The sequence below is a fragment of the Nematostella vectensis genome, chromosome 1 (genome assembly GCF_932526225.1).
Source record: "Nematostella vectensis chromosome 1, jaNemVect1.1, whole genome shotgun sequence".
Taxonomy (NCBI): domain Eukaryota; kingdom Metazoa; phylum Cnidaria; class Anthozoa; order Actiniaria; family Edwardsiidae; genus Nematostella; species Nematostella vectensis.
In genome coordinates this window covers 12039248-12066119 of record NC_064034.1, presented here as the reverse complement: position 1 = coordinate 12066119, position 26872 = coordinate 12039248, and the positions used below count along the sequence as shown (strand labels likewise).

General features: G+C 39.1%; 4 protein-coding genes across 6 annotated transcripts; 3 read left to right on the top strand and 1 right to left on the bottom strand.

The window, feature by feature from the left end:
* The first annotated feature begins 376 nt into the window (after nt 1-376).
* LOC5517377 (dentin sialophosphoprotein) lies at nt 377-9195 on the top strand. Its single transcript, XM_048731124.1, has 10 exons — nt 377-579; nt 808-1154; nt 2069-2136; nt 3618-4241; nt 4563-4909; nt 5348-5670; nt 5865-5993; nt 6109-6233; nt 8005-8192; nt 8689-9195. The coding sequence occupies exons 1-10, from the start codon at nt 381-383 to the stop codon at nt 9006-9008; spliced, it is 2670 nt and encodes an 889-aa protein (XP_048587081.1). The 5' UTR covers nt 377-380; the 3' UTR covers nt 9009-9195.
* A 615-nt stretch (nt 9196-9810) lies between these two features.
* LOC5517378 (methionine aminopeptidase 2) lies at nt 9811-24607 on the top strand. Of its 2 annotated transcripts, none has more exons than XM_032387441.2 (13): nt 9811-10001; nt 11746-11847; nt 12173-12271; nt 14323-14431; nt 14501-14656; nt 15376-15431; nt 16800-16925; nt 17029-17123; nt 17523-17619; nt 18240-18343; nt 18428-18543; nt 19065-19155; nt 23519-24607. In XM_032387441.2, the coding sequence occupies exons 1-13, from the start codon at nt 9866-9868 to the stop codon at nt 23678-23680; spliced, it is 1449 nt and encodes a 482-aa protein (XP_032243332.2). In that variant the 5' UTR covers nt 9811-9865; the 3' UTR covers nt 23681-24607. The 2 variants fall into 2 exon arrangements, with proteins under 2 accessions (XP_032243332.2, XP_032243331.2); XM_032387440.2 differs by having other exon boundaries at nt 12170-12271.
* LOC116621573 lies at nt 19162-23305 on the top strand. Of its 2 annotated transcripts, XM_032387438.2 has the most exons (5): nt 19162-20619; nt 20846-20970; nt 21398-21466; nt 21673-21714; nt 21790-23305. In XM_032387438.2, the coding sequence occupies exons 1-5, from the start codon at nt 20442-20444 to the stop codon at nt 22849-22851; spliced, it is 1476 nt and encodes a 491-aa protein (XP_032243329.2). In that variant the 5' UTR covers nt 19162-20441; the 3' UTR covers nt 22852-23305. The 2 variants fall into 2 exon arrangements, with proteins under 2 accessions (XP_032243329.2, XP_032243330.2); XM_032387439.2 differs by lacking the exon at nt 21673-21714.
* On the bottom strand, nt 23819-26435 carry LOC5517379 (transmembrane reductase CYB561D2). Its single transcript, XM_032387445.2, has 3 exons — nt 26264-26435; nt 26038-26075; nt 23819-25261 (listed from the first exon to the last, which is right to left on the bottom strand). The coding sequence occupies exons 1-3, from the start codon at nt 26403-26405 to the stop codon at nt 24734-24736; spliced, it is 708 nt and encodes a 235-aa protein (XP_032243336.2). The 5' UTR covers nt 26406-26435; the 3' UTR covers nt 23819-24733.
* Nucleotides 26436-26872: the final 437 nt, after the last annotated feature.

Sequence of the window (26872 nt, the reverse complement as noted above, 5' to 3'; positions counted from 1 at the left end):
CTTCACCTGTGTCTGGAGATGATTCAGCGCCAGTACCAGTGAACCAGGAAGGACATGATCAGACCTATTCACCTGTGTCAGGAGATGATTCAGCGCCAGTACCAGTGAACCAGGAAGGACATGATCAGACTTCTTCACCTGTGTCTGGAGATGATTCAGCGCCAGTACCAGTGAACCAGGAAGGACATGATCAGACCTATTCACCTGTGTCAGGAGATGATTTAGCGCCAGTACCAGTGAACCAGGAAGGACATGATCAGACTTCTTCAGTCGTGACAGGGAGCACAAATGAGGGTAGGGATAATACAATTAATGGTATTCTATCTGAATTATTATCCGAAATTATTATTGACTGTTGTCCCTTTTTTTCTTTAGCACCAATGCCAGAAAACCAGGAAGGACATGATCAGACCTCTTCAGCCGTAACAGTAGATGTTTCAGCACCAGTGCAAGAAAACCAGGAAGGACATGATCAGACCTTTTCAGCCGTTGCAGGAGGAGATGTTTCAGCCCCAGTGCCAGAAAACCAGGAAGGACACGATCAGGACTCTTCAGGGGTGACATGTAGCGCAAATGAGGGTAGGGTTGATAAAGATTATTTTTCAAATTATTATTTATTCTTGTCTTTTGTTCCTGTATTATGTTTTTTTTTTCGAAATTTTGATAATAAAACTTATTGGTTTATTTTATTTCTTCATTTTTCCTTAGGCTGATTGATCATCATGTTCATAAAAGAGTGCTTTACAAGTTTTAAGATTATAAATGAATCTTTACTATTATTACTATCATCATTTCATCTCATAACAGCACTAACAGAGAACCAGGAAGATTCCACCTTAAGAGGGGGAGAAAATGGTGCCGGTGATAAATCAATTGATGCTACAACACCACAGGACCAGGAAGAGCATGATCATCAGCCCGCCTCATCACCCACGACTCTGGAAGGTTCTGGAAATGCTTCTGATACAGCAGAACCACGGGACCAGGGAAGGAATAATCAGCCCGCCTCACCACCCACGGCAGAATCTGGAAATGCAGACCCCGTTTGTTCAATTGAGAGCCAAGGTGAAGGGTCATTGGCAAGTGACCAATCAATAAGCAGTTCAAAGGACCAATCACAACAGGAGCTTAGAACTATGATTCAGGAGATTCTTGTAAGTACTTTGATTATTCATAGCTCCTTATAATTTTCTAACTTTCATGTTTTTAGCTCAATTTGTTTGAAGTGTTTACATAACTTTTTTCTTACTATGATTCCATTATCAGACAGAATAATCATAATACATTCACTTCTATATCTGTAAGCAATGTCTTTTGGGAAAACGCTTTTATTTCATTAGCATTATTATTGTTGGGTTTCATTTGTTCGCACCGCCGAAAACCCGAACTCACGACCAAAAAATGCCAACGAGAGGTCTGCGATAATTGAAATGTTGGAAGAACTTTTAAATAATTTGTTCAATAAGAGGACGCAGATGATTTGAAATTATCCTTGGCCTAAATTTTTTCGTTTGAATAAGTTTGAATAAAAGTTTATATTTTAGCACACAGTGTTCTTTATGGTCGCGGGTAGAAGGTGGCAGGAGAAAGTTGCGGGTGCGGGTAAAAAGGTGCGGGTGTTGAATACGTTGTTCTTAACGTGTTTTGTTGGCGGTTAAATAAGGGTTCTTTTGCTTGTTTTGTTTTTCTGCGTACCTGCAACCACACTCTACCCGCACTCTACCGTCACCTTTTACCCGCACTCTACCGTCACCTTTTTCCCGCACTCTGCCGCACCTTTTACCCGCACTTTGCCTGCACCTTTTACCCGCACTCTGCCGCACCTTTTACCCGCACTCTGCCCGTTCACCCGCGAGCCGTAACTATTATGCATATGTAGCACATTATCATGCCCCAAGGTGACGGTTCTTGATTAAAGCGACTAAAATGAAAAAAGCTCATGACATTATTCTCTTGCACTCTGTATCACATTTCTCTTAATCCTTCTTTTCTCTTGATTTGTGTCGTAGGAATATCAATTTTTTTTCCCTTTCCAAAGGGAATTCAATTATATACTATTGTATTGCAGTCAGTATCCGTAGAGGATATTTCGTTTCCTGGAAGCGCCGCCCATAAGAAGGCGTTAACAGACCACAGGTGGGTAAAATACAATAAAATTTCTTATCTGATAATGACTGCGAGGGGGCGACGATGATGATGGTGATGGTCACGCGTAGGAACACGATTTAGCAATGTGTTTTAAATAGACTTCGTATATTTGAATACTCTTACAATAGTTCTAGACTTGAGGAAAAAATAAAGACTAATACATGAAAAAAAAAAATAACCTAACACGCTCACTCATCACACACACACTCGCCTGCAGTCTATCACTAAATCTTGCGAACGCATCTTGAGTAACGTCTTCGTTAGTATCTAACAGCCTGGAAATAGTCTGAAAATCTATGCGATGCAGTTACAGCCACCCCGTAAATGTGCACAAAGGGGGCACAGAGAACCCTATAAATACATAGCTTATTTTATCTCTTGAAATTCCCTTGGATCGGTGATACTGCTGCAATTACAGTAGCTGACAGTAAGGTATTTATGATAAATAAATAAATAAATGAATGGATGAATGAATGAATGAATGAACGAACGAACGAACGAACGAATAAATAAATAAATAAATAAATAAATAAATAAATAAATAAATAAATAAATAAATAAATAAATAAATAAATAAATAAATAAATAAATAAATAAATAAATAAATAAATAAATAAATAAATAAAAGAGTTCACAAGTCCGAACCATAGCAGCTAAGAGGCTAAAAGTTGGTGAAGTTTCCTAAAAACTATCTGCGGACGTTTTGGTGCTATTTACATGCCTAGGAGACGCTCCATGTTACCATGGCAACCGTTTTTTCACACATAGGTTTTCCAAAAACTAAAAAGTAGTTAATTTTTTTCAGATTTAAATGCCTTCTTTGATTTAAGTTTGTTTAGGTGACAAGTTTCACAACAGCGCTAGAATTTTTTTACCTCGGATATTTGGGGGGAAGGGTGGGTAAATTTTCCTCTCTTAAAGCTGTTGTTAAAAATGTCATTAGATTTACTAGATGACACTTTAAAGTTAATATTATGCATTTATCATTACTATGATCAGTAATACATGCATACAAATACTTTCTTCTGTTATTTTTATATTAAAATTATCAGAATCCAAGATGGCGGATCCAAGATATTTGGGGGCACAGCTTAATCATTATTGTTCCCCATTTTGTATTTACTTTTTTTGCTTATGCACTTTTTTATCAGATTGTATTTTTAAAGTATTAGGAGAAAATCTCTTGGTTGGCTAAAATGCTACCTGAAAAAATTGTTTTAATAAAATTCATTGTAGTTCATTGTACAGAGCAACAAAATATTTTTGCAGAGGACGTTTAAATCTGATAAAGTCACATGAGAAACTATGGTACTTCATAGACGTCGCCTACTTGTGCACTTGAGCTCATCAGTATCGAAGATTTTCTGCTATTAAGTCATCATACCCTGTATGTAATTAATATTCCCTCTCCTCTTCTATGTAATAAAGAAAAATAGTATATGTGTTATTTACGTTTCTCCTCTTTTAAGATCGACGGAAATTTCTCATGGAGAAAGCCCTTCGACACAATTTGATCAAAAGTCGTCACACGCCGATGGTGAGCTGAGCAACGATCTTAAGAACATCAATGATGACCTATGCCCTTCTGATAGTGTGAAGCCAGTATCCAGTATCCAGGGCACAACCGAGGAACATGAAACCAAGGATTCGCCGGTCGCCACAGAAGAACAGGACACAGAGAGGACTTGTGTCGTTACAGAAACACAGGGAAGCGAGGCTGCTTTAATTACAACAGAAGAGCAGGAAATGGAGAAAGCTTTGGTCGCCACAGATGTACAGGGCATAAAAAAGGCTTCGGTGTCCACAGAAGAACAGGATATAGAAAAGACTTCCGTCGCCACAGAAGAACAGAGAACAGAGAAGTCTATGATCACAACAGAAGCACAGGAAACGGAGGACACTTCCGTCGCCAAACAAGAACAGGAAACAAAGAAGACTTCCTCCGCCCCAGAAGAACAGGGAAAAGAGAAGTCTATGATCACAACAGAAGTACAGAAAATAGAGGAGACGTCCGTCGCCAAACAAGAACAGGGAACAGATGAAACTTCAGTCGCCACGGAAGAACAAGAAACAGGGAAGACGGCGGGAAATAGGTAATATCTAGTTGGATATTTTACTTTTGTAGTAAACTCAATTCCTTCAAGCTATGTATATTTATTTGCTTTACAAACCAGTATTGAGAAAATAATTTGGTGAATTGATTTGTTGGTAACGAACCTCACAGGCATAGCCTTTTCGAGTCAAAGTGTTTCTTGTCATTTTAGCTAAAAGCCTTTTGAGTTAAACGCCTGAAAGGTTTGTCATATTTTGCCCTAAGCTGTACCAACGCCATGCAGTTGGAATCAGTCACTCAAGAAGATCAAATAGAAAAAAAGTGCTCAGTGAACGTGTTGGAATCTCCATTTGTTCTGCAGGTCGAGTTCTGAGGATGCTATTGTCGCACCGAAGGCAGAGGTAGACTTATCTACTCCAAAGAATTCCGCTTCATCCGCTCCCATTTCAATTGAAGCAGCCAATGTAAAGCAGATACATACGTCAATAATATCTGCCACGAAAGCGAAAGCAACTGCTTCGTCCGGGCAACTCAGACATGCCACTGAAAATGCAACACCCGCGCAACCAGCTTCAAGCCCTGGTCTAGAACAACCAGCTACTGCAACAGTACCTCTTGTACCCGTGACAAAGCCCACCAAAGTCGCCCCGTCCCCTGAGCCACAAAGGCGCGAAATAAAGATGACAGCCTGGGATACAGAATATAGCAGTAAGTTGTTTTGTTATACTCACCACATAAACAAGTAATAAGCTATTTGCAAAGAGTTGTAGCTCACTCACTCGCGACATTTTTCGCGCAAATTATCCTATTAAGTTTTTGTAGCGTTCATTTAGTTTTACCATATAAGTTTTTGATAGCTTTAAAGTTATTAGTATTATGACGACTTTTTACGTTGAATGAACATTTTTATGATTATTCTCTAAATAAATTTCTTTGGTCTGAAGGCGATTATTTTAGCGGATCACGAGTGGAGAATATAAGGTCTCAATGGGGTAAACATTATTAACCCTAAAAATGGCAATAAAAATGCCGTTTACAGCAATAAAAATGCAGAAAAATAAAAACTCCTATTTGTTTTAAACGTTAACAATGAAGATAAGGTACCCCAATATAGAGCTGCCCTCATATAACAATCTGAAAACACAGGAAACACAGAAGGAAACCAACAAAGAGCTGCCACGTCTGACACAGCTGAAGACCCCGAGGATGACACACAAACATGTACAGACACAGCGCAAAACCCCCAAGGCTGTATAGACCGCTTTGTTCAGCGACTCCGGCGATTGTTAAAACGAAGAAACCGGGTCACTCCGACTTTTGCTTGCGATGGAGAGCTGAACGTCCCGGTTAATCTAAGCGATGTCAATCCTTCTGCTTTTGCTGAGGAACTTACCATGATTGACAGTGAGATGCTACGCGCAATAGAATTTGATGAGATCAAGAATGGAGCTTGGCGGGAAATTGATGTGGTGAGAATATTCTCTGATGTTTTGAAAATATTTTTTGAAGACAAAAAGGTGATAATATTTTCTGATGTTTTGAGAATATCCGTATGCAATGATTTCTTAAAGTGTTTATAAACCTGTGTGCTTTCCAAATTATCCGTTAGAAGAAGAGTTGAGTGAAAAGGTATTTGGTTAACTTTTTTTTTCTGTCTCTCCAGGAGCAACGGTCTCCGCATGTACATGCGATGATCGAATTTTATAACAGACTCTCCGCCATCTGCGTGGCAAACATTTTGTCCAAAGAGAGTGCCAAGGACCGGGCGAAAATAATCACAAAGATTATCAAGGTACTCTAGGGTTTGTAAGAAAGTTTGTAAAAAGGTGAATCATATACCACATCAGAGTTATTATTATGTCTTTCTATATAGTTCATCATAAGTGTTATCAATTATATCTTTCCAGATTGCCGAGAAATGTGCACAGTTTAATAACTTCAATAGCTGTAAAGCGCTCTTGATTTCATTTCGTTTTCACGTCGTTTCAAGACTCTGCGATACATGGAAACAAGTCCCCAGAAGAGCGAAGAGGTTTGTATATATGATATTTAGCAGTATTGTGATTTACCATTTACCTTTCTTGGCAGTCAGCTTCAGTGCATGTTTAAGGCCTATTTTTTTAACACATTGACCCCTCAACCGGCCTGTACCGGCTTTGGGAAGTACCCACAACCCAAAAAATTCATAAATTCAAAATAAACACAACAAGATGAAGATACTCAGGCATCGGTCTAAGGGATAAATGGTCTTTCAGATATGCATCCAACCAAGGTGTTGGCATCTACTCTTAAGCCAAATAATAGCACAGGTTCTTTGACAAATCTCAAATCGAATAAGGAGAGAAAAGCAGAATCACCCCTCTCAATAAAACGCTCAAAATACCACACAAGGGAGAGAGATCAGCAAACACAGCTCAAGACACAAATAGATACCTTTATTCTGATCCTCCAGGTAAATTTCCATGGCCTCAAAACACAATGTCCACTCCTTGAAGGCTTGTAAAACCACGAAGATGCCTTTACGGATTGAAAAGCGTTCTGGGAGATCCAGGGAAAAATTCACCAGGGGAGGGCCAGTCAACACTCCTCTCCCCAAAGTCAGATGGTTTTTTATAAGTCTTTTCACCCCGAAGCCAAACAAATCAATTCCAGGTCATACAGACCCAGAATAGCAGTGTAAACAATTTTGCAATCAATTTGGTTTCAGAAAAGACAGCATTTAGGAGAGCTGTGGTCATTCATTAGAAAATTTTTTTCTCATCCGGGCAAAGCCAAACAAGAAAAAATCATCATGAATCCACCTTTGCTTGCAAATATCCATAAGCAAAGCACTCAATTATGCCCCAAAAGACTTCATGATGTCCTGAGACACTCTCCTAATATGCTCATAGCTGTATTTTTGATGAAAAATACAAGCAACCATCAACTTGTGCTGGCTTCAGCACAACGACGAGGGATTAAAAGTGGGGACCGCAAAGCACTGTTGGAAAGCTTGGATACCGCTGACTAGGTGCAGCTGTGTTTGACTTTGACGGGCTGTATAAAACTCAGAATAGGGGGGGAGGTATCTGTTTTCAGTCTGTTTTTTGTAAATTCAGCTCCAAAAAAGCCAGGAGTCAATGGGTTAACTGAGGACGTAAGTTGAGAAGGATGTGAGAGGTTGTTTAGTCTTATTATCTATATTTTCGAAACTATGGTTGGCTCATAGCGCAAATAATGTCACCCTTGAATCAAGAGTTTTCACTTGGCATTTTGAAAATGTACCGAGTGCATACTTCTGCTACGCGCTGCCTTTGAAAGCAGGCGCGTACACAGGTGGTGCTGAGGGTGCGCGCGCACATCCCCCCCGTCCAAAGAGTGGGTAATTTTATAATATTAGAAACCCTACCATATGATACCTGCGCCCACAGACCCCCGCTCCCCCCTCAGCCAATCCCGTGTACGCGCCCATCCCCCCCCCCCCGGCCAAAGAGTAGGTAATTTTGTAATATAAGGAACCTTCACATATGATACCTGCCCCCACAGACCCCACCCCCCTCAGCCAACCCTGGGTACGCGTCTGGGAAGCAATTTCATTGTTTTTTTCCTAATGCAAAAAGGTGTACCAAATCTTACGAATGAGAAAACAGGGATTGTTGCGCAGTAGAAATGATTTTGGCAGGAGGGGTACGCCACAAGCCACGTTCCCCACATTCACAAACCCCTCCCCTCCAAAATAAAACATATATTGAAATGGCAACAAAGGGTTAAACTATCCACGTTTACACGGAAAAAGTATTCATTTTTCCACTTTACCCGTACAGCACCATGGGCCACCTTCTAGCCATGACGTCATCACGTGACCAAAAAGCTATCCTAAGGCGTCATCAAAAAGTCTGCAAGAAACAAGGGGTTAACTCGATTCAGTTTCTTGGCGATGTTCTACATCAGGTTCACTACATCGAGAGGTGTTACTCACAGAAAATCTCAGCTTATAAGCCCGCTGCAGGAGGTAGGAATTAAAGAAGAATCGAACACAATGGATCGATGGATCTGTCTTTTGTAACCGCCCGCAGTTATTCATGGGTACCAAATAGACAAGCAAATAAGCGTAAATGAAATAGAAATCCAGTCTTGAATATGTTCCTGTAAAAATTCACATGCCATACAGATATACCAGGGTTCAGGTAATCTATTGATTACCCATGAACCACTGCGGATTGCCACAGTGGATTCTCGAGTGCAACCTTTTTGAAATAGGTGTTTTTAATCCTTAAAAGGTAATCCTTTAGAAACTTAATCAGACTCGATGTAAGGTCAAGGTGGTTGCTTAATGCGTCTTTACCAAGAACATGCGATGCTTATACGAATGAATAAGTCACACAAGTATGCAGATTTATTCAAACAACTCTGAAAGGTGTTCAAAAACACAAAATCCGTTTTAAGATTCATATGTTTGTCTTCTTTGTTTTGTCATCCAAAGTTTAAAGTCCAACTTTATTTTTCAGATCTTTCGTTAAATTACACTCATAAGAATGTGCCTAGTGGCACATCTACATCTCGCGTCCAACCCTCTTCCCTCAGCGGCGAAGCCTTCAATCCTAATGACGTCATCCCTGAAACAGTCGAGCAAGAGTTGCGTCACATCTGGCAGACTTACCAAGACGCAGCACAGGGTTACCGGTTCTCTCGCCGGCCCGCTGTCAAGGCTTTCCTCATGAACGCGACTATTAACGACCCTGAAGACAATGTTGACCTATCTTATGACCTGGAGCCATGGAGGAAAGGGGAAGACTTCCCGCACCCATCCCAGGAATCTTTGCTTTAGAACTATCTTACTACCCAGGCCCTTAGCCAGGATTCTGAGCGGGGGGTGTTTGTTTACCTATTTAGCAGATCATTTTCTCTTAGGTAGATTGTCCTAGGTTGTGTTACTTAATTTTCCTTCATCAGAGCGGACATTCTTGTCGAGTGGGAGGGTTCTTCCGAACCCCCCCCCCCCCCCCCCCCCCCTTTCCCCCCTTGGTTACGGGCCTGCTACCTGTATACTTTATGGAACAATAAACACTCGTCACTTTATTAACGATGTAAAGATTTGATTTCCTTTAATTAAGCATCCACGGGGACCCAGGTCGAAGCGGAGACCGGAAGCGAACGTACGCGCGAAGATAAAAGAGAGATAGGGGGCAAAAAGACGTCTTTTTCTGCTCATTCTTTCGCGCGCTCTTCCTGTGTCCCCGATCTCCGCGATGACTGAATGGATTCTTCTGATACGAACAAAAAAGTATACCCACAGTCGGTACAGGGTGTCCAATTGGGTTACCATGTTTCTTTGCACTGCACGGTGTTGGAGAATCACAAGAAAGAACCCCCCCCCCCCCCCCCTCTCTTCCTTAGATAGATCTTTAAAATTACATTTAAAATACATTTATCCGCGGAAAGTAGCACATTATTGAATGATCCCAGAATTTAGTAGCTGCAGATTAAAATTCTTCCCGAATTGTCTCCAATCCTTTTTCGAGAAATGGCATGCTGGATGCTTCATGATCACGTGCTTTTATATTTATTGGTGCTTTTCCAGGGCCCTGAATATGAAGGGGGGTCTAATCCCTGTCTTCCCAGCTGCTAGGCGGTCTGGTGTTGCTCAGCGAGGGCCTGGTGACTACTTTACTTGCGTAAATTAAGATGGCGGCCGTGCTCACAGAATCGAAAGAAGCATGTTTAGCAGAGGAAAAACAAGACGAGGAGATTGACGAAAATGATGAGGTCGTAGAGAATACTGCCACCAAGAAAAAGAAGAAGAAAAAGAAGAAGAAGAAAGGTGAGATTCTGACATAACCCGCTCGCCATTTTGAAGTTTTAAGCTTTACTCGAGAAACGTGCTTCTGATTGTTGTTTTTCTTTAGTAAAACGTAAACTAAACGTTTAATGACAAAATTGATCCATCTCTCAATTATTAGCACCTCTCAAGTATTAGCATGGAGTTATTAAGGGCACGTAACCGACACCCATCTATAATTTTTCTAGGGTCACGTACAACCTCTTGTTCTCCCGTAAAGTGCTTTGGAAACACGTGATATTTTAACAGACTCAAAATGGTCGATTTTGAAGCGCCAATTACGTAGCGTTCACTATTTTACTACATTGCGAATATGAAATATCTATTACTTACTGTTAACTGCATCTATAGGGAGATACTGAAATAATTAAGTATAATGGTATTAATCGGTATAAATTTCAAGTAAACACCATAGTCACAAACTTACAGTTAAAGTTATGTTCCAAGTCCATTTGCTATATGAGCCCTTGGTGTTTCATGGGTATAATATAAATGAGCAAATAAATATACCTAGAAACATCCACATGGCTTTAAAAGACCATATTTTTTCTGTTTATTTAGGCAACTAAATAAACAAAATTTGTTGCACATTCAATTTATTTATATATTTTAAGTCTTGCTCTGTAAGATCTCTAGAATCATTCGATAACAAGAAATGGTAAAAGATCTCATCAAGCCACACCTCAAAAGTTTTGCTAGAGAAACTCTTTCACTGCACTAAAAAGTGTCAGAATTGTGGCTCTGAATGGATAAATCATTTTTTATCCATCTTCGATGTAATTTGTTAACACCTCCTGGCCCGGCGTAATTAATTGACAAAACCAAAAATCAATAAAAATCAATATCAATCGAATTCAATCGATGCTAATCAATCGATTAATATTGGAAATCGATGGTTAATTGATGTCCAGCAAATTTGCGATCTTTCATCCATTATCAATTCTTTATATATAATATTGTTTCTCATTGATTTTCATTAAATATGACCTAAATGATCACAAATAACATAAAAGAGTACAAATGTGTTATTTATTTAGTATACATTAATTGTTAAAGGCCCTCAATGATACCTTTTTTAAAACAGCAACATAGTTAATAATCCTTTAAAAATAGCTCATTAAAAATGGTTTAATTACTATGAATGTTCCATCAATATCAATCGCTCACTGGCCCACTGGCCCACCTTTGTGTATCCTTGAATAAAGAATGAATGGCATTTATATTTTGTCTAGCCTGCACACAAGAGTCAGATTTAACAGTCGCGTTATTCAAGCCGAGCTTGCTTGGCAAGACGTCGAGCGGCCTGCTATGATCTCTGTTGTGTTATGTTAAACTGAAAGAAGCCATGGCTCCACTATGACTATCAATAACGCAACGACAGTCATTCATTAAACATATTTTTGGATACACGAACTCACATTATCAACCCGTTGGCCCCAGAGAATGTTTTGAAATAATGTCAAAGCCAGGGTAGTCAATCGATGACAGCCGATAATAATCAATGAAATACGAGATGGAATTAAGGAATATCTTGGTATGGCTATCGATTACCAATATCAATAGATATTAATCTGCTGATTTGATCAACTGATATAGATTTATCGTTTGGCAAACTGATGATCAATTTTCATCGATTAATTACTCCGTGCTCCTGGGTACACATCTGATTCTGGTGGTAGGCGTGATTAGTTAGTACCAATCTTATATTTTACTTCCTATTGATCAGGTGGGGATGGGGAAGAGAATGCAGATCCAAATAATCTACTCGTCATGAATGGAGAGGGAAAGGATGCCGAGAAAGCAGAAGGAGACGAGCAAGAAAAGGAAGGTAAGTCTTCACTCAGATTCATTCTCAGCGATCCACTGACCAGGCTGACCAATCTACTTTTAGTGAAGACAATAGAACTCACATAAACAGGACTAATTGCAACATAAGGTGTTCTTTTAGGAAATATAAGAAAACAGGAAATTGCAAGTTCAGCTGTACTTATTATATTGAGTTCTGTAGAATGTTTGCTGGTAAAAACTGTACTGTACGTTGTATGTACGGCTTTTGTTGCATAGCCCAAATAAGTTGGTTTTCTTTGAATCTGTTGAAAACTCTTATTTTCCTATTGATCAGTTTTCTCATTTCTCTTCAATGCTGTTAGCAGACGATGAGGGAGAGGAAGTGGAGGGATCAACAGCAACTAAGAAAAAGAAGAAGAAAAAGAAAAAGAAGGCTGGTAATGGAGAAGGTGGTGATGGACAAGGTCTGTAGGATTTCCTAATACAGTAACTCTCCATCTCAACCCCCAAAGTAACAATCTTGGCATAAACAATAAACATATTTTTAGCCAAAAATATAATGACCTATAACCAGACTACACATTACTAGCATCACATTACCAAGCCTCTTCATTGTAGGCTTTATTAAAGCAAATGATCTTATTCATAAATCAATCAACTGCCATTTTACACTCTTTAACTACACAGTCAATAGTCTCCTTCGCAGCTCCCAGGGGTCGAAGTCACACAACGGTCCCTGCCCGTAGGGGCTGCTCAGATTTGAACTACACTCCTTTCCTGCTTTTAGCCAATCAAATTTTGGGTACCATATTTCGATAACTGTTGGCGCCATGGCAAGCAAACCAATCACGATCCGTGTATTATCATTAAAAGAAGAAGCGTGAAAACAGACACTTGTTTGTTTAGTGCTAGTAATCCCTGTGAGATGTGGGAATGCTCGAAACACAAGACCAAACTGTTGCACTTGTTGACAAGATTCAAGGAAATTGGGCAAAACAAACCCTTTTGAGGGACTGGAACCTTTCAAGTCTTGTTGGGTCCAGCATCCTAAATCATTCTCAAAGTCATCATTGGAGAAAGAAGCGCAAAGTAGTACATGGCGTTGCGACGGGAAATTGCAACACTTTCAAAGCTTTTGGTGTTTTCCCAACGCCTGCAGTGCTAAGCAGACGCTTGATTCTCTGTTTTTCTCTTTTGAATACACTTTTATTTTTTTTTTTGTACAAACTGTAAATTATCACTTGCTCTTTGAAACTTTGCCGAGTAGGATAGCATGGTTTACAAACAAACAAGTCCTTTCGATTCTCTAAACTTTCAAAGTCAACTTCGAGACACAGTTGGATTATTTTGCCCAGGTCAAGGGAAGATTTTCGGAATATATAGATTTTGGACTTCCCTATTATATCTCTTTACAACAAATAAAACAATGGTTTTCGATGTTTTGGATCTTCTTTGGAGTGATACTCATTGCTACCCATTATTTGGGAACTCTGGTGCACATTTGTTTTGAATTTGTCGATTCTCAGCTGAAGTTTTTTCAGCTGAGTATGATTTCGCGCTAAAACAAAATGACAGTTCAATGGTGTTTTTATTGGCTCAATTGTACAATGGGGAGGCGTTTGATTGGATTAGCTGTTTGACATCATCTTGATGTCAGACAATGGAAAAGGAATGTAGTTCAAATCTGAGCAGCCCCTACGGGTCCCATATTTTAGGACCACTTGGATTGGCTAGAAAACAATGCTAATAAAAAAAGATATCATTAGTAGTAGTTATCAAATTAATAGATAGACCAGGCGCCAAATATATGTCTCTGAGAGCGAATAATCATTGGGATTGCTTGTGGTGTACTTTCCGCAAGTTGATCAAGTGAGCTTATCAAATAATCACCTTGGCTCGTGGTTACTATAATTTCTACCCTTGCATATAACACCACTATAATTTTGCTTCACATAAATACTATTTATAATTTGATTTGGGCATTTAATTGTGCTATACCATGTGAGTCATATTGGCAGCCGATGTATTTTGACAGCGGCCTGGAAAGGGGCGGCAGGTGTCACGTCTTTTTTTTCCTCTCCGTCTTTTAAAAAATAAAATCGCCTGATACCCGGGCTAGGAGCTGAGTCCTTTTCAGTGAGATTTGCATCCAATCATAGATGGATATGTCAAATTCTTTTGGCAAATAATGAGTGTCAGAATGAGACTCTTTCAGTGAAATTGTGCCATGCACAACAATAACCAATCAAATTTCATCTGAAGACATCTCATAGTGATCCTTCCATGGGGGTTACAGTATTCCTGCACTCGTCCAACACTTGATAAAATTTGCTGCATTTCCAACAATTTTTATTAGCTAACTAACAGATTTATTTCAAATTTTCATTATTTTATGCAAGACTTCAATTTGTTGAAATTTAGCATGGCCTTATTTCTGAGTATCTCACTCTAAATGCATTTTATTAACTAGGTTCGATATAACTCAGTAATGGTAGATATCTTGTTTTATTTATAGCTCAGAATGGTGCCCCCAAAATCCAGACAGATCCACCAACAATACCAATATCTGAGTTATTTCCAAACAAGAATTTTCCAGAGGGAGAGATTTGCCATTATAAGGATGAGTAAGTCTTTGACAATAAGTCTTGACAGCTCGAAGAGTTATAGTAATTGATTTGCTTATTCCTATACAGCAACTTATGGCGAGAGACCAATGAAGAGAAGAGAGCTCTTGACCGAATGCACGCAGACTTGTATGCTGAGATCAGAGAAGCTGCTGAAGTGCACAGACAAGTGCGAAAATATGTGCAAGGATATATTAAACCTGGCATGACTATGATAGAGATATGGTAATTAAAGTAATATATGCAAGTATTAAACCTGGCATGAGTATAGTATTGTACATACACTATTTACTCATGTATAATACACACTTTTTTCACGTGAAAATTACCTCCTTGGGGTGCATATTATTCATAAATCTTCTTGTTTTAGAGGTCAAACATTTGCATAATTATAAAAAGAAACAATAGAATCAGGGGCCTAGCCAGGGGGGTGGCCCAGGGGGCCCGGGTTCCCCTTCTAGCAGCCAAAAATACAGTAAATGTATGAGACATTATCTAAAAGACAGGAAAAAATGGCTTGAAATGGCCTTTTGGGCCCCCTCCTGTAAAAAAAACCTGGCTACGCCACTGAGAATGCTCATGAGTAATTTGATCTGCAAATAAGTTCGTCAAGGTGTTGGAGTGGTGTCGTTTTCACAATACCAAATCTAAATCAATTAAAAAAATAAAACGCTGGAGGGCACACCATGAAGAACTTGGGAGAGACATGATACTACTTTTTCACAATGTTTTCAAATACAGTTACTTTTCTCAAAAATCAGTTTGCGTATTATACATAATTGTGTATTATGCATGGGTAAATATGGTATACAAATAAATTGTAAGTTATTTATAAAGTTCTTATCCCATCAGAATAAAAACTGTGTAACTGTGTAACAGTGCAACTTGGAAGCAAAGTACTATATGTACTTTATTTCTAATCAACAATTTCTGTTCAATTGAAGTGAAAGACTGGAGGAAGCTGGAAGAAAGCTCATCAAAGCTGATAAATTAAATGCAGGTATATTTTGTGTATAGCAGCAGAAAATACTGTACTTATTTGAAAATTTCTCTTCCTTTTTTTTGTGTTTGAAGGCTTTATGGCATAGAACTGTATTTTTGAATGCCATTATTTTATATTTGTCCAGCATTTAATTTAATTGTAAAACTGCCCGAGATTATAAAAGTTTATTGAAAGTAAGGGGAAGATCTGAGGGTCAAGTCTTTCTGGGAGTTAAAAATACTGCTGCAAGGTAGATATGTATATCTAGCCTCTATATCATGTTTTTACCTAGCTCAAAGGTACATATACTTTTTCTAATAACATGTTCCTTTTTCATACAAATTAGTGGAATTGTGTAGTTCCAGAAAATATCCATACCCCCCCCCCCCATTGAGGGGGTCAGAGGTATGGCCCCCCAACCCCTCTGGAATTTCCAACCCCCTGGAAAATAATAAATACAGTGACTGTTAAGGAAAAAGGCCATTTTACCCCCCTCCCCTCTAGAAATTCCTGGGCATTTGAACCCCCACCCCCAGAGAATTTTCAATCCCCAATCCAAATGGAAGGGGGGGGGGGGGGGGGAAGGATATTTTCTGGAACGACACATTGTTTAGTATTTTCAGGTTTTTACATTTGAAAAAAACATGTCAACCCACCAACCCATCAACCCGTTTCCGTTATTGAGTCAGTCACCAGTTTCAAGCTTCTCGGTGTGTATATCTCTTCGGACCTTAGTTGGTCATCGCACTGTGACTATGTGATCAAAAAGTCAAACCGTCGTCTCTATGCACTCAGAAAACTAAAATCATGTGGTGTCCCAGAAAGGGATTTAGTGTCTGTATACTGTTCTCTTATAAGGTCCATCTTAGAGTATGCCTGCGTTGTCTTTTCCAACCTTCCGCAATACCTATGTGCTGCCTTAGAAAGAATTCAAAAAAGATCTCTAGGAATAATTTTCGGTAGTGGCCTTAGCTACGAGGACGCCCTCGAACGCGCATGCTTGTCTTCTTTAGAGGCGCGGCGTCACAATGTGTGCAAAAAATTCATAAGCAATATCAAACAGGGGAGCGTCTTATACCCCCTAGTGTCAAGCAGACTTATATCCTCCAATTCGTCATACTCCCTAAGATCTAAGCGCGCACATAGTGTGGTTCCGGGTCGAACGGACCGTTTTTCCAAATTCGTCTCAGCGCAATATGCTGGGGATTTAATGTTATTATGAATTATGTATGGTGTAATGTATTTTGTAGTTAGCTGACCCCACCGGTAATTCAGTTGTAAAAGAACTGCAAACGGTTGAAATAAACGAGCATTATTATTATTATTATTATTACAACTAATGCTTGAGAAAATACTGTACTTAGTTATATGTATGGTATGTTTCAGGACTTGCTTTTCCCACGGGCTGTTCACTAAATCACTGTGCAGCTCACTACACTCCTAATGCTGGAGATAAAACTGTACTTAGTTATGATGATGTCTGCAAGATTGACTTTGGGACACACATCAATGGTGAGTTCATTTCAATTTTGTAACATTTGCAAAATAGAGCTGTGAGAGAAAATAAAGAATGCATGATTCCTAAAAATCCCTTTTTAATTTTTGTTAATAACAGGTCGAATTGTGGACTGTGCCTTTACTGTGGCATTTAACCCCAAGTATGACAACTTACTGGCAGCAGTTAAAGATGCAACTAACACTGGAATAAGGGTATGACGATTGTACAGGAAATAAAGTAAAATGTTTTTTGTTTGTTTTATTATTTATTTGTTTGTTTGTTTATAGTTTATTAATAAGCTGTTTATAGTTTATTAATAAGCAGTACTTAAGCAGACGTGTACAGCAAAGGCGAAATGGACCTCTACTTTGAAAAAAATACATTGTAAAGACATACAAAACAACATAGAACTACCATATGAATTATTAAAGCCTTAATGTCCTATAATCTATGCAGACTCCTAGGGAGCGTATTCCATGTGTTTGCCCCACAAAGCCTGTAAGATGTTATAGTTATGGCTGCTATAACACATGACAGAACACATGGCTGTCATAGCATGTTTTGTATGGCTAATGTAAGAATGCTTGTGTTTTATGTGTTGTTTCCTCCAGGAATCAGGTATTGATGCCAGACTGTGTGATGTTGGAGAGGCTATCCAAGAGACTATGGAGTCTTATGAAGTGGAATTAGATGGAAAGACTTACAAAGGTAACACATACAGTACTGTAAATCCATCTATTTCAGTTACAACAACTATGCCTTCAGTCTGCATGCCACTCTTTTGTGGGGGGGGGGGGGGGGGGATGGCATGTCATACTGTCATATGGCATGGGTACTTTAATCACAAACACTTTTCTAACAAACAGAGCATGTACTTTACTAGCATTGTTGTGTAAGTGAAACTATACTTTCAAGGGCAGTAGGAACAGTTTGCTCTCCTCAATTCTGAATAAACCACAAAATTCCCTCTATTCTGGCTGCAATGTGCTTTCCCCCGTTTTGCAATGCACTCTCTGTGTTATATTAGAAAGCCTGGTCAAGTTATGTCTTGTAATCTGAGCTACTACCCTGTGTTGCACAAACAGTCCCCAGCCCGCTAAATGGGGAGTTTTCAGTTGACACGTCGGGAATTCTGTTCCCCCTGCTCTTTCCCACTGTCGGACAGTGTTCTTTATTATAAAAAAAAAAACAGGCACATGGCTAGATTTGCCAAAGCAGGTGGGGAACATATAATTTTTTACAAACCTTCAAAAAGGAAACACCCTCTTTTTGGAGGTCAAATGGGGTGCGGGTTTCCACCTGCTCAACTTCCAATAATTCTGTCTTAGTCAAGCCCATCAGAAACCTAAATGGACATTCAATCGGCACATACCGTATCCATGCTGGCAAGACTGTGCCAATTGTGAAAGGCGGGGAAGCTACAAAAATGGAGGTAAGTTCTCACGAACTGCAGTGATTGTGTATGGCAAAAGCTTGTTCTGGCTGAAAGTAACTGGTTAACCATTGCTGGTTGCAGGAAGGGGAATTTTTTGCCATTGAGACATTTGGAAGCACTGGGAAAGGCGTGGTACATGACGACATGGAATGTTCCCATTATATGAAGAATTATGAGGCCGGCCACATCCCTCTTCGGTAATAAGCATTATGAATGTATAATATCATAAACATTCTTGTTACACTCTCATGCTATACTGTAATGGCTTGAGGTTTCACCTCAAGACCAGTTTGGCCGGTATAGGCCAGATGAGTAAAACGAATGTGTGAATGGGTTTACATTTTCCTTTAAATTTTCACGTTTCAAATTACTCTCTTCAAAATAGCACGCGCTAATTCATCCTTGGGAGCACAGGGCGTATAGCCATGAGAACAAGAGCACTGAGAAAACAAGATATAGGGAAAAAATGACTATGGTAGGAGGTGTTAAGAGACAGTCTCACCTTGCTCACCCTACCCCCCCTCCTTGATTTGTCTCGCCCATCGTTTCTGTGTTGTTCATGTCTTATCCTTTCTGTATGTAACACAAAGGGCCCAGAGTATGATGCTCATTTGCAAATGCACAAACATCCATCTAGCCTGTCTGAAAACACGTTGTAGGAAGTGTTAGTTGTTTATCTCGTTTGTCACCTCATTAGATGTTTACCCGTTAATTACAGGGTACCGCGAGCCAAACAGTTGTTGAATGTAATCAATGAAAATTTCGGTACTCTCGCCTTCTGTAGGCGCTGGTTGGATCGCTTGGGTCAGGTGAGTCTCTCGTGTGGTCTCGTACCGATAAATATCTCACATTGATGTTGAACAATAAATAGAGTTCTTTCTTAGTCATGTAACTATACTCCTGGACACCTCCACAGGAATCAAATCCAAAACAGTATGCTCTTCACTAATGTGTGTATACTTCGCTTTATATCCCTTCTCCCTGTATATCACTTTGTTGCTGGTTTTGGTATTTTATTTGTGAAACCCTTGCTAAACACCATTTTTATGAAAAACTTTGCGAGCATTGCATATCTAAAAATAGAAATGACCCCCAAGTGAACAAAAGATACATTAGGCCTTAAAGATACGACGAGCACGTAACCATACTTTGGGCGTAGCCCAGCATATAAGAATAATGTGTGGATTTTCATGCAACTTTAGGCAGTGTTCGTTTGCTCGTGCGATATTTTTCAAGTGCCTATATGCTTGCCTTTCTTATCACGGTGGCCCTTTGTTGGTTCCCGCAATACGAAAGAATCGGTTAAGCAAATCTCGGAAGTCGCCTTATTTTCAGCTGTTGTATAGGCAAGAATATTTTCTTTTCTTAAAGTATAAAGAAAAGAAAAACAATAAAGTAGGTCCCTCATTATTAGCTGTTAAAGGCAATAATTTTTTTTCTCTTGAAAGTTACACTACTTTTTTTTTAATAAAAACGTCTAATTATCTGTCGAGGCTGGGCCGTTCTTATTTTTGGGATTTTAAGCCTGAATCTGTTCTTAAACGATGTTCTTAAAAATGTGTATAAGAATATAATTTCCAATGAATTATTAGGAAAAGAATACACTAATGTTCAATATCAATAATAAGGCTGTTACTATGAGCACTATTTGATTCTGCATTTTAGAACGCATCAGGACTAATAAAGAAAAACATTTTCTGCTATAGTGTGTAATCTGTTTAGCAAATTTGTGGCGAAGGCGTGCGTGACACTAAGAGCGGCTGCTAAGCTGACATACTGTATGGAATTTTTATGTTGTTTCTATTTTGTTAACACAAACGTTTTTTTGGATGCCCGCGATAGCCATATTGCCCAGGTCTTCAGTATCATTCCCGAGGTTTTTTTTGTAAGCATTTTTATTTCGAGTCACCTTGTTGCTCAAGCAACGCTAGGGCCCGCTAGCACTGTAGCACGGTTGTACACAGTTGTATCCAGTCTCGGGGTTTCGCGGCTCTGATTGGTCCGTCGGTTTCGTCCACGCTCCAGCGACTTCGACTCGAGGAAAGATCGACCGAACCGAACGCAGCGAAAACCGCGACTACGAATACACCTGAAAATGCGAAAGAAGCTCCCAGTACACGGACTGTTCTATTTTGAAAGCGACCAGACCGTTAGCATTGTACCATTGAAGAAAATAGTGAGTGTTTTATCGGGAGACAAGACCACGAAGGGTAGCAAGGTTGAGCTTGTTTACGGTACCGCCAAAGTCTCGGCCGAAGTGATCGCAGTCGCAGGTTGGTAGTTTTTTGCTGTCATCCACTTTTTTTAATCAACATCTAAAATTGTTAAGTCCGTAGAGATATCTTTTATTGGAATTCGCCGTTTTTTGTAGCAGTTGTTAATTTTTCTCGGGGATTTAGCCCGTTTACCGGTCATGCTTTTCGCCATTGTTCGAAGTTGTTTTGCGATTCATGTCGGCCTTATTAATCCCTCAGACACACGTTGTGGTTTTTGCTTCAGATGATCTCCCATCTCTTCGTGAACGTGAAATTGAGTTTTTACAAGACCCAGGAAATGCACATTTATTCACAAATCACGACGCCATAGTGTTTACTGGAGACAATCCGGAGGAAGCAGAGGAAAATGTAAGTTTAAGCTTAGTCGAAATGCATCGATTTTACGTCTTCTTTAAGTAGTGATGGTAGTATCATAAGTTATTTTCTTAGGTATAAACAAGGTTAGGTAGTATATAGTTGTTATGGGTAGTATGATATATTGATGGCTGTAAAAGTGTGTTAAAGTAAGATTTTATACAATAGTCACTTAACTAATACAAACGATGATAGCATTTTGCTAATACCAAAAGTGAAAATTTAAGAATGGTGCATATTGGCAGTTCATGTAATTTTCAAGCACACAAATGCCCATAAAAAATATTCAATTTTTTTTATAGATGACAAATTCTTGTTTGCATTTTTTAAGCTTGCTTCTGCTAGGCAACCAAGGCAGTTTACTACCTAAAGTCAGTTGAGAATGTCTTTTAACCCTGTCTTCTTTTAATTTCAACTTTAGCCTCCTCTGAAAATGAAAATTGTAAGTCACAGAATTGGCAAGAAACGGAGGGGACGATCAAAGATGCAGGTACAGTTCAAGCTAACCTGCTGCTAAAAGTTTTAGCAGGGGGAGGGTAAGGGTATGATAATTTAATCAGGGGCCGGTAATTTTTCACACACCATTTAAAAGAGACTAATGTCATGGTATGTCTGATAATAATGGGCTGGATCAATTAAAATCACAGTACCTTATCATTAGTTTCATAATTATGTAATATGTAATATTTCTTACAGGAGCCCATTTCACCAAAGCGCAAGGCACCAAAAAGTCAACGTGTAAGACAACAGACTTACAAATAGTTCTTAAAATGTTCCAAGCAAATTACCAATAACTTTTGTTATTTTGTACAGGTTGTCGATACTCCTGAATCACCCTCATCACCCTCAGACACACCTGTCTCCCCTGTTCTCAATGCCAGCACACAACATTGTCCAACTGTACCCAACAAACCACTTCCAAGCTTCTTGCCAGCACTTCAGTCTTCCATGTTCCATTCCCTACAAAGCCTCCCTCGCTCTGATGCAGGAATCCTTCAACAGATCCTTCCTATTCTTGGAAGATTGGAGTACAAGATTGATATCTTGATGAACAAAGTTGGCATTGACAAATCCTTCACGGAGGCTTCACAGTATAGTTGCTCTCAGTTAATTACCACACCTAAAATTCAACAGACAGTAGTAGAGACTGACACATTTCACTCAGCTGCTGTTACTAACACATCTGCACCATCAAGCAGGTTGCCTGAAGTACCACGTGCAGTTACCACACTTAAAAGCAGAAAGGTAGCAGCAGAGGCAGCCGCTCTTCACTCAGCTGCTCTTAATAATGCACCCCCTCTATTTAGCCAATTACCTGAAGTTCCAAGTACCATTGCTGTGAATGGCAAAGACTTAGATGTAGTACCAACTCCAGATAAGACAGAGCCATCAAAGGACCCAGAGGGAGAAACAGTTAAAGAGTGGGATGGGTCAGAAGAGGAGGAAGGTGCTTCTCAAGTACCTGATGAACAATGCATCACCACTCCACTCAAACAGTGTCCTACATCCGAGCAGGCACCTGCGGCTACCCCGCATCATCAGCAGTCCACTCAATCAATAACACCAGCTGAGGAGGAAACATACCAAACGATCTTCAGACAAGCGAATTCCATGGCCAATTTCTCTGTGCGACTAATGAGACACCTTTTTAAGAGATCCGAAATGTGTGGTCGAAATGTAAGAGGGGCACGAGGAAAAAAGCCCCTAGATCCTGAGAGAGTGAAGCAGATAAAGTTTCTTATTTACAGGTTTTACTCTGTCCCTCCTGCGGACATGCCTAGATTTTGGACACACTGTCGCAAGTCAATGGATTCCTTTTTACGGAAAATGAAGGAGAATCCTTCACCCTTTGAGGATTCCTCCCTCCCAACATAACTTTACTGTTTTTTTTTTACAACAATAGTTTGGTTTTCACCATTTAAGGTGACATTTTTAACAGATCTTATATTGTTGCTATGTCAAAGATTTAAATTAATACACCTAAAGCACAGCTGTACCTTACACCTTGCACTGGGGCAAGAGTATTGCTCCTTCCATCTGTAATCCATGAGTGAAAGTTTGGTTGGAGAAAAATAATTTCTTATGTGCATATTTTCCCCCTTGCTGAATTTTCTTGTACAAATGAGATGATGCTTTTCTGAGTTGTGTATTTTATTATGACCATGCAATGCCGTAGCTTGTTATTTCAGCTTTGTATTTATATTAAAATAATGACAAGCTATTTATCATATTTATTTTTCATAAGAACATAATACAGTTTTGTATTTAATTTTGTATTAATGTAAGTTGGGTTAATCTTGTGTTGTTGAATAAATAAATTTGTTATTTACTGGATTGTTTGATTGACCTGGTCTAGAGAGGTTTCTCCATAACATTTCTATCTTGTATATGCTTTGAAAAATGTGATTCTTTGATAAATACAGGCCAATTTACCTGCCATTTCTCAAAAAAAAAAAAAAATGGACTTCTTCTATCAAAATTGATGTGTTTAGCAAGGGTTATAACCAGCTCAGCTCATTTACATTACCTGTTTGTTCTTTAGACTAAATATCTACTGGCTCTAAAGAACCTGTGTGACTCTGGCATAGTTGATGCATACCCACCACTGTGCGATATCAAGGGGTGCTATACTGCACAGTATGAGCACACTATACTGCTACGGCCAACAGTAAAGGAGGTCATCAGCCGAGGGGAAGACTACTAGATGACCAGCCTGTAGAATATGTGTAGTAGTTATGTGCCTAGTTTTCCCTTTACTATGCCCAACAGAGATGGGATAGGGTTAGCATTCACCCCCACAGTAAGGGTCTATCTCACCTTCCCTGGATGCATTACTGTTATGTACATCAATAAAGATTCTTTATTACTCTGTCCAGAGACTTTCTCCTACTAGGCTGTAAATGTACATTGATAAATATAGGCCACCTTAGCCTTATGTCACGAATGGCTCACAAAGCAAATGCAAAAAGTGACATTTGTATGACCTCTTCAAATAGAGTGATGAGAGTTCTGCAAATCCAGTCTGAAAGTGTTTTACCCGATGTAACTTAAATTCTTGTTTTATAGAATGCCATTTTCTATGGTTTTACTACCATGGAGTGGTATATAATGACAACATGCTTTCAAATAATTAAAGTGTAAAATGCACTAAATCATTGAATCTTTTATGGCAATTTTGTTTCTAAACCTATCCATCCCTATTCTCTACCAATGTTTGTAAAGCTCTGCACAAACAGTGCCTTCAAGCACCCAACATTGCTAGTTTAGCCTTGCTCAGTTGTGGTATACTGAAATCACCAATAATATTTGTTGCAAGTCAATATATGCATTTACCCTTTCCAATAAAATCTGTATAGAACCACAAAAAATACTTGTTTTTTAGTTATATATGGCATGAAAAAAGTACAGTGCTTAGAGTGGTTTTCAAAAACCTGTGAAATACTATTTAGTTTATTTAGTACTAATACACTGCAGTAATGTCTTTGTTATCTTTTGTTCTGGCTTGACTATTACACTTCAACAATTAAATTTTGATGCATGGGATTTTGAAAAACACAGATACATATTATACAAAAAACACATTCAACAAAAACCCAAAGCCCAGAAACAATTAAAACTTTATTTAATTGCCGTCTTTGTGTTTTTTTAGTATATTTCCAGTAAAGGTAGCTAGGAAGGCAATTTACTGATTGTTTTGGTTGTGATTGGTCTAAAGCTGGGATATCCACCTGTCTCAATAAATATGTTTTCCTCTGGGCTACTTTTGTTCTTTGACTGTTTCTTTCACAGATTTCTTTCTTGCTTCAAACTCCTTTACAACTTGCCCCATTATCACCCCTGTCATAGCTAGGATAGACAACACACTGCCCCACCATGTAGCCTCATTAGAATTCTTGACAAACCAATTTGAGAAGAACCCAAGGACAATGGTAGCACTTCCCAGGGCAAAAACCAGCGTGCCAAGCAATGCATGCAATACCTTTCTCTCACTCAGCTTTTTGCTAAGTAGATTAAACTTGGGGTATAGAACACTAACTCCCTGAAATGCCTGTACTAGAATAAGAATGATAACCACAAGGCCAAAGGTACCATGCCAGGAAACAAAGTGACTTTTACCATGCAGGTTCTTGTTGACAAATATGACAATGAATCCGATGAGTGCAAGAATAATAGCTGTGGTTTGCAGTACCCAGTGCCAGAATGCCTTGGTTGCTCGTGGTAGCGTAGGCATAAGGGAGCTATGTGGTGAGAACATTAAGATGGCCTCCACCATTAGAAAGCTGAACTGTAGGAAAAGATGTATTGTAAGAAGTATTGTAAGTAAAATTTTGTGTAATGGGATTTAGAATTAACCCTGTGGGTAACACATTTATTCTATTGCGCCCAATGTCGTTTTACAATGTAATGTTTTAGGGGTATACAAGTGGGTGCTGGCAGCCACTTGTCTCTAAAAAGAACAGCTGATAAAAACTAATTGGCTCAAGGATGATATATGACTTAAATGATGTTATATTACTCTAGGGGGTGGGTACCCCGCCGGCATCCCCAAGTTCCCCTTCTCCTCTACTCCTGATAGAAAATTTCATTAGGTTGCTAAGGGCAAATGTCAGTCTTTTACATACACTCATAAAAAAAACATCAGTGCAAATGGTGATTGACAAATGTCAGTTCTAAAACCAAAAAGAACTCACGGATCCCAAAATAATCATTTCACGTTCAGAAAAATATAAATAAAACATACAACTATCCATTCAATAGAATTGAGTTGAGTTTATTTACACCTTTATTTTTACAAATAATTACTACTCATAAACACCTTTTGGTTGTAAAACTTCTATTTGGGATTTGCCGTTTACGCTGACAACCTTTATTAAAATAGGTGTATATCCTTGGTAAAATTTCGATTTTGGTTGGTGAGATTGCTAAGGCCCTGATCAGGGGCGTAGCCAGGGGGGCCTGTTCCCCCCTCCTAGCAGCAAAAAATACAGTAAATGTATGAGACATTATCTAAAATACAGAAGAAATGCCTTGAAAGGGCCTTTTGGTGTACTGTTTACTTACAGCAAATGTCATCAGGATCGGATGCCATGAAAACAGACCTGGAATGGTAGAAAAACAGCTTAAAAAGAATCAACAGATAAAGTGTTGAACAGTTTTTGTGTGTATCAAACGATGTTTATTCTATCATTGTATAAACACTTCAATCGAGTAGCAAGAAGACGTTCATAGAATGGAATCGGATCTTTAGAAGACGAGATCGGACAAATAAAAATACAATTATACTTACTTGATCCAGGTTTAGCTAGCCATATAATGAATACGGGTAGTCCTATAGCCACGAGATGGACCATCCTTGTCAGAGAAGCGGTAAATTTCATAGACTTTTGATCGTCTTTTGCAGATACAATTGTTCGCTCATCAGCAATCATATAAAAACGGACATGGTAACCGCGCCTGATATACCACAGGAAGCCCAATCGCGACGTGACAAAATTTACATGAAAGATGCACGAGTAGGTAGGTAGGTATGTTTATTTAACCTTTAGCAGCGTGAGAGCTGAATTACAGGCTAAGTGCAACATTTACTAATTCAAACAATTCAAATATTTAACAGTGACAAAGTCCAGAAAAATGTTTAGTGTGACATTTCTTAAATCTATGCGTCTGCTGGAGTCTTAACGAGTAATAGTTAGTCTTTCTCGATCTTCTACTATCTGCTATATGTTAAAGCGGATTCTGGCGATTCAAGTTTTTCATGAAGGCCTCACATGCAAGATGCCTACGGTCCTCTAGTGTCTGGAGGCCAGACAGCCGCAGAGCATCCTGGTATTGGCAACCAGGTATAATTATCTTAAGTGCTCTCCTCTGGATCTTTTCCAGTGCTTCAGAGAGGTAA